This window comes from Zea mays, chromosome 9 (assembly GCF_902167145.1).
Source record: "Zea mays cultivar B73 chromosome 9, Zm-B73-REFERENCE-NAM-5.0, whole genome shotgun sequence".
Taxonomy (NCBI): Eukaryota; Viridiplantae; Streptophyta; class Magnoliopsida; order Poales; family Poaceae; genus Zea; species Zea mays.
Window position 1 is genome coordinate 113,604,627 of NC_050104.1, and position 14,050 is coordinate 113,618,676.

Sequence of the window (14,050 nt, forward strand, 5' to 3'; positions counted from 1 at the left end):
CGGATCTACCCCCCGAACTATCATCCAGGAGCCGGATAAGGTCCACACATTGTAATGTCATCTCACGTCTCAAGATACTCAGCTCTTGAGGAGAATATGGGGTTTTTTTTCCAGAATTAAAAGAATGGCTACTTTTCAAATGAGAATGAATTGAGGGCATGTTTGGATTAGTTAGGGCTAAAGACCTGGGGTGACTTTTTTTCACATGTAGTTTGTAGTCAAGAGGTCTAAAGTACTGATGTTTAAGCTGATTGGCATCTCGCTTATTAACTACGAACATGTGCACCAGTATCTTACATTAAATAATGGTACACACCGGGCAACAACACATTTTCTCCGTTCTAATTATAACTTATTTTTAGCTTTTCTAGACTCATAGCTCTCGCTACACAGCTAGATACCCATTATATCTAGATACATAGTGAAAACATTGAATCTAAGAAAGTCAAAACATCTTATAATTTAGGACGGAAGGAGTAAGGGCATGTTTGTTTTCCTACTAGATTATATAAGTTGGATTATGGTGGAAGGAGTATCTTATTTCAGCTTATTTGTGATTCCAAAGTGATATTTTACCATTCTACCTTTTCACCATAGTCCAATTTATATAATATAGGATGGAAACAAACGGACCCTAATTCTCATTGACCATAGGGAGGAAACAGACTGCTCTCGGATCCATCCGGTGAATTTGGTCTTATTTGTTGATACGGACTGTACAATAGTCACCGCGCTTACGGCCTGTTTGGACAGGCGCCGTAGGCGCCGCAGCGCGCCACACCCGCAGCGGCCGATTTGGGCGCCACACCCGCGGCAGCCAGAGTGTGGCGCGGTGTGGCGCCCGAGCCAGCCCACCAAACACGCTCTTAGTCTTCTAGGTTGCAGAATCCGGCTGTAAGGTTGCTTGAATTTTCCTATTGTTGAGTTTGTGATCCAAATTATGTATATGGAGGCCGTGTTGGCTAGCGGGGAGACCCATCACCGAGAAGTTTGGGCCGGAGCGTGATACTATTAATGGTACTGTTGCCGTTGTTTCTAATGCTATTGATATTTCTAAACCTGTTGATATTATCAATGATGTTGTTTTTCCCACTACTGCTCTTACGTCTGATAAGTGCAGTGATTCTAAGCTATGGTATATACGTCTTGGGCATATGAGTGATCTCGGCATGGAAGAGTTGAGCAAGAGAGATGGATTTATGTGAGCACTGTATTTTGGTAAGTATAAGAGGGTAAAATTTAATACTACTATTCATAAAGGTAAAGGCATATTGGATTATGTGCATGCTGATTTGTGGGGACCCTCTAGAAAAACTTCTCTTGTGGTTGTCGTTATATGCTTACTATTATTGATGATTACTCCAGAAGGGTGTGGCCTTATTTTCTGAAACACGAATATGATGCTTTTGAAGATTGGAAAGTTAAGGTAGAAAGGCAAACCGAGAAGAAGGTAAAGGTTTTGTGTACTGATAATGGCATGGAATTTTGTTCAGATGCTTTTAAGTATTTCTGCAGATAGTAAGGTATTATGAGGCACCATTACCATTCCATATACTCCACAGCAGAATGGAGTAGCAGAAAGGATGAACATGACTATCATCTCTAAGACTCGTTGCATGTTGTTCAATGTTGGTACGGATAAACATTTTTGGGTTGAAGCAGTTTCATAACATGTTATTTAATTAACGGATCACCTTTCATTGCTCTCAATAAGACCAGTTAAAGGTTTTCGTTTGCACTGCCTATGCACATGTTGATAATGGAAAATTAGAGCTTAGCAGCAAAGTGTGTCTTTTTGGGTTAATGGTTCAGGGGTAAAAGGATATAAATTATGGAACCCTGAAACCAATATGGCCATATTGAGTAGAAATGTTGTTTTCAAAGAATCTGAAATGTATTATGCTAATTGTTCATCTAATGTTCAGCAGTCAGTTCCAGATAAAGTAAGTTTGGGTACTCTAGTATTGACCATAATCCACATGTCTTGAGGTAGATTGTGGTGTAACTTAAACTAATTTACATCCCAATCCACCTCAACACATGTGGATTGAGGTCAATACTAGAGTACCCAAACAAAGTCTAAATGGAGTGCCACGAGACATAAAGGTATGATGCTCCTCGTTATTAGTCCCCAACTCAAATCTGCTGGTTGTACTGCACGAACTTAGCTATTGAAAGGACAACCATCACTCTTGGTATCCCTGCATTCGAATTCAGTTGTTGCAATTTGCCGGAGAAGGAATTCTCCGGTCAGGTGGCGGAACGCACCCTCCCTAAATCCTAAGATCAGGAGGGGCCTAAGCGTTTTGCCTGCTAGCTAGATCCATTCTCTAGAACCGAACCCTAGGTTCTCGAACCCACAGGGCTATAGTTCCAAATACTAGGATACCTGTCGCAGAGTGGTGGAGCGTGCAGGCTTAGGGTACAGAACCAAGATAAGCGGCTACATAGCTTCGGACCACCCCAGGAGACGAGTACCCATTCTCTAGAACTGGCCCCTAGGCTGCCGGACCCCCTGCTTTCGTAGAAGGGTCCTAAACTGCAAGCCTGGCTACTCAATTTGGATGTCATCATACCAGCAAGGGTGGGAAACTGTATGGGTGGGTTAGATAAAAAATAATATCCGGAGATTGTAGTAGAATAAAATATCATAGAAGCACATATGAGGGGGTAAATCCTTTCTTTATAACTCGATATGCATGGGTGCAGACTGCAGACCAACAGGCCGGGCTTATGAGGGCGGACCTCACCGGGCTGGCATACACGTATGCACAACCTAGTTACAAGAAGAAAACTCAACCCCTCAGACTTGCTCCTATGGATAGAACTTACGGAGATGCTCTATGTTCCAGGGGTTGGGAAGAGGCACTCCTTCAGCTGTGGCAAGGCGGACACACCCGGGTCGGCATACTTTCGTCACCTTGAAGGGTCCTTTCCAACTGGGGGAGAGTTTGTGGAGCCCTTATCGGTTTAGTACTCGCCGTAGGACTAGGTCCCCGACCCTGAACTCCCTACTATGCACGAACCGCTGGCGGTAACGCCTGAGCGCCTGGTTGTACCGTGCATTTTGGATCGCCGCTTGCCATCTACGCTCGCTGATGGAGTCCACGTCCTTGCGCCGTGGCTGTTCCTGCATAGACTCATCGAACGCCTGGACCCGTGGGGAGCCCATAATGATTTCCGGGGGAAGGCAGGCTTCGGCCCCACAGACCAGGGAGAACGGGGTCTCCCCGGCAGCTCGACTAGCTATCGTCACCGGAGTCGGAGTCTCCGGTGAAAACATCCTTCAGGACCCCTCGGGCTGATACCTGAGGTCCCGATTTCCCGCGGCCACCTCGTCGTCGTCGACCCTTTCCTTGCCAGGCCGGCGACGAGGAGGGGAGCCATCCTTGGAAGTCTGTTCGCGCCGCTCGCTGACGCGCTTCGCGAGCTCGATGATCTCGCGACACTCCGCGGCGCTGTGGCGACTGTTGGGGTGTACAGGGCATGAGCCGCTGTTACCCCTCTACGGCCGTGGGCACTTGTTGCGCTCGCTCCGGCCCCCAGTCACAGCTGCGACGATCGGAGCGGCAGACTGTGGCTTCTCATGGCCGCGGTTCTTCTTCTTCTTCTTCTTCTTTTTGCCGTCCCGAGCGACGACACCCGAGCCACCCGTCTGGGTAACCCCGGTCTGTGGTGCCGAGTGCCATGCATGGCCCTCGGTGACCCTGGCGCACTTGTTGCTAGAACGAAGAGCGTGGTGACAGTCTCCACGTCGTGTATGGCTAACTTCTCCAACATCTTTTCATCACGTACTCCCTAGCGAAAAGCAGTGATGATGGAAGCATATGAAATACGAGGTATGGTGCCTCGTACCTTGGTGAAGCGGGAGATGAACGCCCGGAGAGTTTCCTCGGGCTCCTGCCTCACTGCGTGGAGGTGAGCCTCCACGCATGCTGTTGGTAAGCGCTAGCGAAGTTCGCTGTGAACCACGCGCAGAGTTCTTCCCAGGAGTAGATCGATCCTGGGGCAAGGTTCATGAGCCAAGTCCGGGTCGGCCCAGATAAGGCAACATGGAAGTATGTCGCCATTACAACGGTGTCTCCACCGGCTGTCGTAATGGCGGTGACGTAAACCTGCAAGAATTCCGACGGATTTGTCGTACCGTCGTACTTTTCCGGCAGGTGTGGCCGGAACATGGATGGCCAGGTCGTCGTGCGGAGATGATCCGCCAGTGCGGCGCAGCCCACGCCGGCCAATGGGACACCCGCTTGGATCCGAGCGCCCGTTGGGGTCTGCGGTGCTACCGCAGCGAAGTCGTAGTCGAGGTTGCGACCCTCGATGTTCTGTCGGCGCTCACGTGCCCTCTTCAGAGAGACGCGAGCATCCTCGCCCGCACGGCTGCGGTTGAGTTCTGCCCGCAGGTCATTAGACCTCTCCAGAGAGACTGGAGTGTCCTCTCCCGCACGTTGGCGGTTGAGCTCCACCCGCAGGTCCTCAGTCGGTGCGGTCCTCACCAAGGGGGAGCACACTGACGCCGACGCCTCATGTTGACGCCGGGATGACCGAGGCCTGGGCCTGGCTGAGCCTGAGTGCGCCATGCCGAGTAGACGGTTGACGTCGTCACGCCACTGCTTCATGGCCCCCGGCGAGGCCATGGAGCTAGGAGGGTGGCGCATCAATTCTCTGGCCGCAGACAGCGCCCCAGGCGCAGCCCTAGACGCCCTGGATGTTTGCACGGGAGTGTGCTGCCGCGCAGAGTGCACAGCAGCCGCTGCACCAGGCACTGGGAGGTTGGTGGCCCGCGGTGTGGAAGAGGCAGCCGCCTCTTCCACCATGAAGTCCTCGGGCATGAAATCATGGTGCTCGACGATGTGAACCATGATGTCGAGCAGAAAAACAAGCAAAAACCTAAAACCTAAATCCCTACCTGGCGCACCAAATGTTGGAGAGGGAATTCTTCGACCGGGTGGCGGAACGCACCCGCCCTAAATCCTAAGATGAGGAGGGGCCTAAGCGTTTTGTCTGCTAGCTAGATGGACGATGAACACAAGAACACACAAGGGTTTAGAGTGGTTCGGGCCGCCGGAGCGTAATACCCTACTCCATTGTGTGCTGTATTGAGCTTGAGAGCTTGTATGAACTTGTGCGTCTGAGTGTCTGGGTGAACTTGAGCCTAAGTTGGGTCTGCCTTGTAACGTTGTGTGCCCTCCCTTTTATAGCTCAAGGGGAACACGTACAAGGATACTGATCCCCGACATGTGGGCGCATGGGCAAAATGGAAGGAAATAACTACTGCCTGTAACGCAGGGTGATCTCCGAGCGCCATAATGTCCGTAGTGCATATAGTATTGATATGCCGCCGCTGTTTCCCTGGTACGCGCGAGTCATGATGAACGCAACGCATGCGGCAGCATGGGCGTACTGCCTGCCAACGGAATGGACAGACACGCCGCCTGCAAGATGGCCTGGTCGTCGCCTGTCATCGGAGTGAACAGGGCTCATTAAATGCTGAGGCGGCACATCGTCTGCCAGTGGAGTGGACAGGGCTCATTAAATGCCGAGGCGGCACATCACCTGCCAGCGGAGTGAACAGGCGGCGCGCCTTATCTGCAATAAATGCAGAGGCCGCGTGGCCCATAGGCCTTACGTCAGGCTTCGCCCGCTGGCTTACGTCACGGGCAGCGTGCCACATGGCAGCATCGGGGCTCGGCCTGAGTGGGGAGCAGAAGCGTACGTGGTATGGCCCGGACACGTGTCAACTCCGGACCCCGTCTGACCTTGATTAAGGCCTGGGTATTCTTTGTCTCGGAATCTCGGGACCCTGCTGTGAGTGGCTCGGACCTCACACAGAGGGGTCTGGGACCCGTCCTAGGGGTCCGGTTTGTACCCGTGGAGGACCTAGACCTTGCCCGAAGGTCCGGTCCGTATATGCAGGGGTCCGGTACTTTCCCATGAGGGTCCGGACCTACTGTTGATACCTTGGAGGATATTGCCTCCTCTGGCCATGTGGCGGATCTGGAGCCGTCCACGTGGTGGGGTCGGGTGTTGCTTACCACGCGACTAGAGATAGCCGCGCAAGCACCGCGTTTTCATACTGTAGTAAGGGGTACCCTGTTTCAGGGTACCGACACAATTGATCAAAATACAATGGAAGTTTCTAGTAGCCGCTTATTGCCGGTGAGAGTTTGTGCCCCCAGGAGCGTCTCTCTGTACGCGGCTTCTTTTAGTGCTGAGTTTCGTCAGTCACAATCTGTTTGCTAGGTAATTAACCTGTGAACTTCCTGGGGATCTTTGTGAGGCTTTTCTTGCAAGGATCATGTTGGTCCTGGTATGTGTTGTAACTCACCTTTTCTCTTAACGAAAAATGTGCTTAGGCACGGTTGCGAAAAGGTAAATCAGCGTGTAGGTTAAACCCTGCAAAAGCCTCACGTGAGAGAAAAAGAACAAGATGTAGCCAAGGACAACTTGCCGGAAGACAGGCACCGCACGGTATGGGCTCAAAATTCCAAACAGATTGCATATGCTCCCCTGTAACATGCATGCTCAAAATACCCGGCAAGTCATCCTTGGCTGCATCCCACTCTCTTTCTCGCTTCACGTAGGGCCGTTGGCAGTCACAACAAGCACCAAACTAAGGGCCGCTGACAGTCACAACGGGCACCAAACTGAACTCTAGGGTGTGCACCACAGGAAGCCGATGCATGTGTGTGTGTATGCCTAGTCATTGGCTGCTACTACTTGAGACATGTGAGGCTCAGTTATCTATATGACTCTATGCTTGTTTTCTGTATGACTTGCTGAGCCTTCTAGGTTGCTATATATATAGACTTCCAGAAGTACTTGATGGAGATCTGATCTCCTCTTTTGCCATGAACTTTGTCAAAGTAGATGCCTTCTCTATTTTATTGAGGTGTTAGGTCTGATATGGCTAGATATTTTGACCATTTACACGCAGCTAAGTGAAGTTAATTTACTAGTACTAGTACCATACTATAGGTATGCGTAACAACACTAGTTAATTTCACTTTCAATTTTCTCCAGGTGGTTGTTTGCATAGGTTATGAAGTTGTTTCTTGTAATCATATTCAAAGGTACTGTTGGCGTCGATCCGAACGCCAATCACTACGATGAAAACTGGCAGCGGTGTTCTCTGCTGAAGCGCGGATGGTCTATGACCTGGCGTAGAGGCTAGGGTTCCTGCCTGATGAGCTGGACGGTCCGCGCGTGCGCAGGGACGACGGAGTTCGCCGATAGTGCCTAAATCTCGCTCCCGGAAGGGACCCTGTCGGGGAAGAGAGATTCTAGGGTGTGTCTTGGGATCAGCAGGCCACCCAAGACATCTCTTAACGACGTAGAGCCGGAGTGAGGTGATGATTAGAGAGATAAATCTAAGTTATTGTCTACTCGTAGGGCAAAAGGTAAAGAGCGAAAGGTAATTTGATTGATTAATCAATTATTGGTTCTTTAATAGGCCGTACCTTTTCAAATATATAAGGGAAAGGTATGGACCCATTCTTAGGCGTTCTCCAACAGTTCCCGCGGGATTAGAGCACTAAACACGCGAGGAGATAGGAATTTTAACCGCCTGATTCGATCTACTCGCGAACTGTTCGCACCTACGGGCAAACCGTTTGCGGGCCGGACCGTCCGACCGTGCTCAGTGCAATAAATGGTGCTCAACAGGTACATGAAAGGTTAAGAGAATCTTAGAACCAATTTAGTTGAGATTTTTATGATTTTCTAAAGTTAATACTGATTTGGAATTTTAAGAAACACCAAAGCATTCACAATATCGTAAAAACTAATTTTAAATAGTTTATAAATACTAGGGAGTAGGAAGCCAATACAAGAAAATCTTAGTAAATTTTAACAAAATATACCTATACTTTAACAATATAATCGGAAGGCACCATATACCTCTTATCGCATTTTCTCAGTCTACCTCTTATCTCATTTTCAAACCAAAAGAATAGGCAGCACTGTAGTAAGATTTTCTTGGCCGAAAGCTTTTTAGTAAGATTTGATGCTCTCCTCCTTCCATTGCGTTATCCCTATTTTTTCTGTCAGTCATTTATGATTCATGAGTGGGTATTTCGGTCACCAAGCGATTGACTATGAGCCTATGAAAGTGTATATCGTTTTCGCTTTCTAAATTTTGAATTGATCTGTCTCCTGGAGAGAACATTCCTTCATCCCTGGATTCACCTTCCATGGACCATGATGTGGTGGGGGAAATCATTACAGATAGCCTTTTACTTGCTCCTCGTTGCTGACCATTGATTTTTTTTTTTTTACAAAATTTGCATGTACAGGTATGACTAGAGGATAAAATATGCAAGATATCTTCGACCTACTTCAGACAAGAGAAGGCATAACATTGACTTGAATCATTGCAGGTTGTCAAAATAATGGAAGGTATGGTAATGATACTTGCAAGATGGCCCATTAGATTGTATTGGACCACATGACCAGAACAAATTCTGTGTCCTAGAATGGCAATTCGACACGTCTGAACAATAATGCCATACCTTTTTTTCAAGGAGAGGGACACACAGAGAGAAAGAGAATAATACTATCATGTCCTTTTGCTGGGGGAAAGGTGCTGTGGCTGGTTGCTCTTGGTCAACTATGGAAGTCCTTTTTGATGGAGCAATATAGAGAGCAGAAGAGGTATCTACATATGATTTTCATCAACTAAGAGGATGCTTATGAAAAAATACCAAGAAACGTTACGTGGTGGCCTTTCAACAAACATAAAGTTCTAACAAAATATATTGGACTCATTAAGGACATACATAAAGTTCTAAAGAAATACATTGAACTCATTAAAGACATATAATAATGTTTGTAACTAGTGTTCGAACAAGTGGTGAGGACATAGATGATTTTCCGATCAGAATAGTACTACATAAAAGATCAGCTTTGAGCTCGCCTTGGTGATGGATGAGGTCTCAGGAGACATATAAGAGGATATCCCTTTGTATATGCCTTTTACCGACGATGTAGTGCTAGCTGATGAAAGTCAGACATAAGTAAACAGGAAACTGAAGTTGTGGTAGGAGACTCTAGAGTCCAAAGATTTTAGACTCAGTAGAACTAAAACCGAATACATGAGATGTGACTTTGTCACTACTATACATGAGAAAGGAGATGCCTGTTTGAAAGGTTAAGTAGTATCTAGAAAGGATATCTTTCGATATTTAGGATCAGTGCTACATATTAATAATGATGTTGATGAAGATGTTAGTTATAGGATCAAAGTATGTTGGGAAAAGTGGCATCAGGTATCTGACATTCCATGTGACAAGTGGTTACCACAAAAGCTAAAAAGGCAAATTTTATAGAACAACGATCAGATCTGCTATGTTGTATGGTGCAGAATATTGACCTACAAAAAGATATCTTGTTCAAATAGATAAGTGTATATTGTGATAGATTATGGTCATACAAGAAGGAATTGCGTCTAGAACGATAATATACATGATAGGCTAGGGGTAGCACCAATTGAAAAAAACCTTGTCCAACGCCAATTGAAATGATTTGAACATATCCAACTGAGACCTCTAGCTACACTAGTGCGCATTGGATCATAAGGCACAATAGTAATAGCAAGAGAGACATGAAAATATCGAAGTTGATATGAGAAGATATAGTAAAAGGAGAATTAAAAAGATGGAATATGCACGAAGATTTAGTCTTTAATATGAGTGAATGAAAAAGCTATCCAAGTGTCTCAACCTTGATTTGTAGCTTCTGTTATGTTTCAACTGTAGCCTACCCAAAATTTGCTTCGAAGTAAAAGGTTTTGTTCTTCTTTGAGAATTTTACCCGGTCAACCCTTGTTTTGTATGATTCCTGTCATTCTCGTTCTTCCATTACCTGTATTTTTAGTTCTCAGGAAATGTTCTGAATTAAATTCTTGAAGTAAACCAAATACGAGGAAAAGATGATCCATCTACAAATGTTCCTGTTCGTTTGTTTTTGGAAACGAGCCCGACAGGAGAGCTACCGATTATAATAATAAAAAGGAAGGTTCAAAATAGGTAAACAACAACCTCCCCAAGAGTACTACAACAAAAATTCCTGTTCTATGAAACATCAGTTTTCAGTTCTGCAGATGCCTGAAATTTTTATGAGGTGTACGTAGAAGTGACAATTGACAATGCCTGAAGGTTTCGAGTCAAGAACCTCACTAGTTATGCATTTTACCATCATGATGTACAGTTGTAGTCCCAGCAAGTAGTAGTGAAAACATGGTTGAATCTACTAGAAGGTAGGGGTGCAAATCTACTAGATGACTTGTACTGGATTGAACATTCCTGTGAATTAATAGCGGTTTCTAAACAACATGTATTGCTTTTTGTTGTAAACATAACTGTCTCATCTGACCTGGAAATAGAGCCTATGTATCATTCCTACTTCACAAGTTTGTCCAGGACGTTTCATTTACTTCTCATTTGCAGCTTTGTACAAAGACAGCTTCATTTTATACTTGAAACTAAGTGACATCAAAAGAGTGATGCATCCTATAAAGCTTATGTGGAAATATGGTTCAAGAGAACTCGTGCCAGAAGCTCTGCTCAAGCCACCAGCTATTTGAGTTGACAAACTCTGGTCCTTTTTTTGAGGGTGGAGCAAGCTTTGAATCAGATCAATGGCTTGAAGCTCAAGGCCAAATGTCCGCCGCGCAACTGGTCACCTCGTTGGACTTTCGGTTATCCAGACTCTCTAGGCTTGCAGTGCTCTGTACTGGTGAGTTCTGTACTCGTGTACCTGCGGTTGGACCCCTGAACGCATCACTCCCTAGTAAATCCAACCCTGTGAGCACATTCAAAGCTTGGCACATCTTCCTTGAGTTCACGTATGGTGCCAGGCCAAGGTCGCCTAGGCCACACGATACAGCACTTCTCGCTACCATATCCTCTGCCATCTTTACCTGCAAATTCAAACGGGTTGGTTACTGTTAGAGAGCTGCAAAGTTTGTGATCTTTCAGTGTTCTGGCAGCTGTGAGAAGCGAACTGGTCACCTTAATTCTTAACGCTTCTACATCGGATTTGAGGATTCTGTTGTCTGTGACTGCAGTACTGAACTGTTGGTTGGCATCTGAAAGTTGCTGGAACAGTGTTGCGTTTTCACCTTTGAGTCGTTCAACCTGATAACGAGGCAACATGTCAGTGCGCATCCTACAAACTTGCAGTATACATCATTGGTTGGAAGTCATTCCTGGCCAGGTGAGTGAGGTGGTTATGGTACCTGTGACTCAAGGTCAGACAACTGTGCCTGTTTCCTCCTCCTAGACCGCCGCGCAGACTCCCTATTGGACACCATCCTGAAATTTACAGGAGCAATGCACCCCACAACAAAAAGTGACCTCTCTGCTCAGACATTTGTTGGAAACTTGCATAATTTTGCCACAGGCTTGATCTATTCGTACCTTCTTATTCGCTTCGTCTCAATGGATCTGTTACCTCGCTCGTATGGAACTCCCTCTACCTCATACAGTGATTCGCTGTCGGAGTCTGACTCGCTTTCAAGAGCATGATTGGCTGAGGTGGTTAGCCCGGGGCTAGCTGTGACCAGTGCAATACGGCAGGTGAGCAATACTTGACATGAGTCTAATTTGGGTGTTTTCGTTTTTTTTTTAAAAACCCCGCATAGTTTGGATGTGATAGTAGTACTCTAAATCGGTTCGGCAAGCTGTTAACATACATTCAAATAGGCCTGTTTAGCAGGCAGGAATTTCCCTAGAAGTTTCGACAAATGAAAACACTGATCTGTTAAAAACGCAATAGGATTCATGTGCAAACTGTCATAAATAGTTGATGGTTGTGGTGTCACATAATATCTGACCAACAGTTGATCACAATTACTTTACCCTTTGTACAGAGGTCACAGCATTTGACGACACAGTTAAATTCCAGTTTGTATAGATTGCAGGAGCAGGGCAGTATCATGTTTGGCGCTTACCGGATATGGACGCCGCCTGCGACATGACTGGGTTCGGCGTGCGGACGTTCCCGTACCACCAACTGCCTCCATCCATGGTGTCCTGCTCGGGCGCGAGAAGATCCTTCGTTAATGAAATCACAATTAAGTGTAGCGAACTCTACCTATCTTCTTTGTATAAGCACAGATGCATTTTCAGTTGCGAGAGTTGCCGCTGTTGCTGCAATCACATTGCTCGTGGTTGGCAGTGCTCACCGAGTCGGCGAAACCGAAGCCGGGTGAGAAGACGCCGCTCCCTCCGGGATCGCTTGATCCACCGCACCCCGGACTGCTACCTCCGGCGGCGGCGCGGGCGTCCTCGCCGCTCTCCCGGATGAACGCCTCCAGCTCCAGCTCCGACGCGCACTTCTTCATTCCGGCCTGCCAGTGGACCAACTCTCGACGCAGACCGCACCTGTGCCTCCCGTCCCGGCGTGGTGGTGTCGTCTCGTCTCGCCGGCCGGCGTGCGGACCTGCTTTTGAAGGGCGGGGCGCGGACAGAAACCCGGTGGTACGTGGAAAGGTTGGTTGGGGTGCTGGGGGATAAACCGCCTCGTCAAATGGATGGTGACGCGGGATGACTCGGATCCGCGTCGGCCTTGGCGAGGCAACGACGCCGATGCGGGGGCACGTGCGTGCCCGCCGACATGAGGGTCCCGCGTCCGGTGGGCCGTGGCTGTCACGGTGCGGGGTTCAGGTCGGGTGGGACGAGGCGGCGGCGACTGTCATGACGACCAGACCAGCGGCGCGCGGCCGTCCGCGCGTATCTCGCGATGAAAGCGAGGGAGGCGCGTCCGAGTCGGCACGGGGCTCGGGATCCGCCTCGTGGGCCTGGGGGCCCGCCCGCCGTGTCCGGGCGGCCACACGATCCGTGGCCCGGTGAGTGGGCGATGATGTGGCGCGGGTTGACCCGGGAAGGGACTGAACGCAATCGTGGAGCTGCGTCGGACTGGACAGCGGCTGCCGGGCTTTTCGAAGCCATCCAGCTCCGTGACTGATACAGTCATACAGGCTCGGTGGACGGTGGTAGATATGCAATTATGGATGCAGATGTTTCACACCCGGTATCCATTAGTGTTACAGATATGCATATTCATATTTGATTTAAATATAAATATTAAATAAAATGTATTCGCATTTATTTTATTTATAATTGCTTGTTCGCTTGGTTTTAATATGTACCGGCTTCTAATACTTCTACCGTGTTTTGTCTTTATAGATTGCAGCTACATCTGTCCGAATAGCCGACTTTAGTCTAAAGCGAACATTCTTATTTTAAAACCATCTAAATCATAAAATTATCATAAATGCAAGTTCTTACCAATGAAACAAGTATTGGCACATTTTACCCAAACTCAATAAGTTATCATGCATGTTGTATGGCCCTGTCCCTAATAGCTCCCAAATTGTACTACCATAAAGTATTCATAGTCCCTACCTTAGTGGCTACATCATCTATATAGATATATTTGGAAATGTCTTTGAGGGCACTGCTACTTTACACCATTTTATGGTCAGATGTAAGATTAGGCTCCACTATGTCTGTTCTGTGTAGATTTTTGTTGTGGGTAAAATCTAAATGGATCATTACATGCAGATCGGTGTGGTGATGTTGATCAACCCGTTAATAACATTCTTATGTTGCATAACATAGCTGAAAACCAACGTCTCAACCCCTGTTTCTTAAAGTATGTCGTGTTCTATATAGCTTTATATTGTGGTTCTACTGCTACATCTATGACATATTTTGTTAATGCTTATTCATTTGATCCGTGTAAATAAATTACTAGGTTATTCTTGTTTTTTGAATTACTTTCATGATTTATGGCATTCTCATGGTAAAAGCAAGATTCCGCATGGACTTTAGAATACGTTGCAAATCTCTATCCAATATACATATCATTCATACATGTTGGTCACTCGTTCTCAAATACTGTGAATCAAGAACAAGGAAACACAATTGTTAATTATTATGGACCTTCGTCTTCCGAAGCATTATCTCGTCATTGGTATAATGATCATCAGACGAAGGTCATGACAGACATGCCTTTATCATTTAGTATGTGAAAATGAATGCGAGAG

The 14,050-nt window shown here is 47.0% G+C and overlaps 1 protein-coding gene and 1 non-coding gene across 3 annotated transcripts; both read right to left on the reverse strand.

The window, feature by feature from the left end:
• Positions 1-6,430: 6,430 nt before the first annotated feature.
• Positions 6,431-6,556, reverse strand: MIR169r (microRNA MIR169r). Its single transcript, NR_121141.1, has one exon. It is a non-coding gene; the product is annotated as a microRNA MIR169r (primary transcript).
• Positions 6,557-10,155: 3,599 nt separating this feature from the next.
• On the reverse strand, positions 10,156-12,537 carry LOC100284034 (uncharacterized). Of its 2 annotated transcripts, none has more exons than XM_008660451.2 (6): positions 12,185-12,537; positions 11,951-12,053; positions 11,418-11,553; positions 11,237-11,312; positions 11,010-11,135; positions 10,156-10,918 (listed from the first exon to the last, which is right to left on the reverse strand). In XM_008660451.2, the coding sequence occupies exons 1-6, from the start codon at positions 12,341-12,343 to the stop codon at positions 10,649-10,651; spliced, it is 870 nt and encodes a 289-aa protein (XP_008658673.1). In that variant the 5' UTR covers positions 12,344-12,537; the 3' UTR covers positions 10,156-10,648. The 2 variants fall into 2 exon arrangements, with proteins under 2 accessions (XP_008658673.1, NP_001150404.1); NM_001156932.1 differs by having other exon boundaries at positions 10,159-10,918; positions 11,951-12,032; positions 12,185-12,502.
• Positions 12,538-14,050: the final 1,513 nt, after the last annotated feature.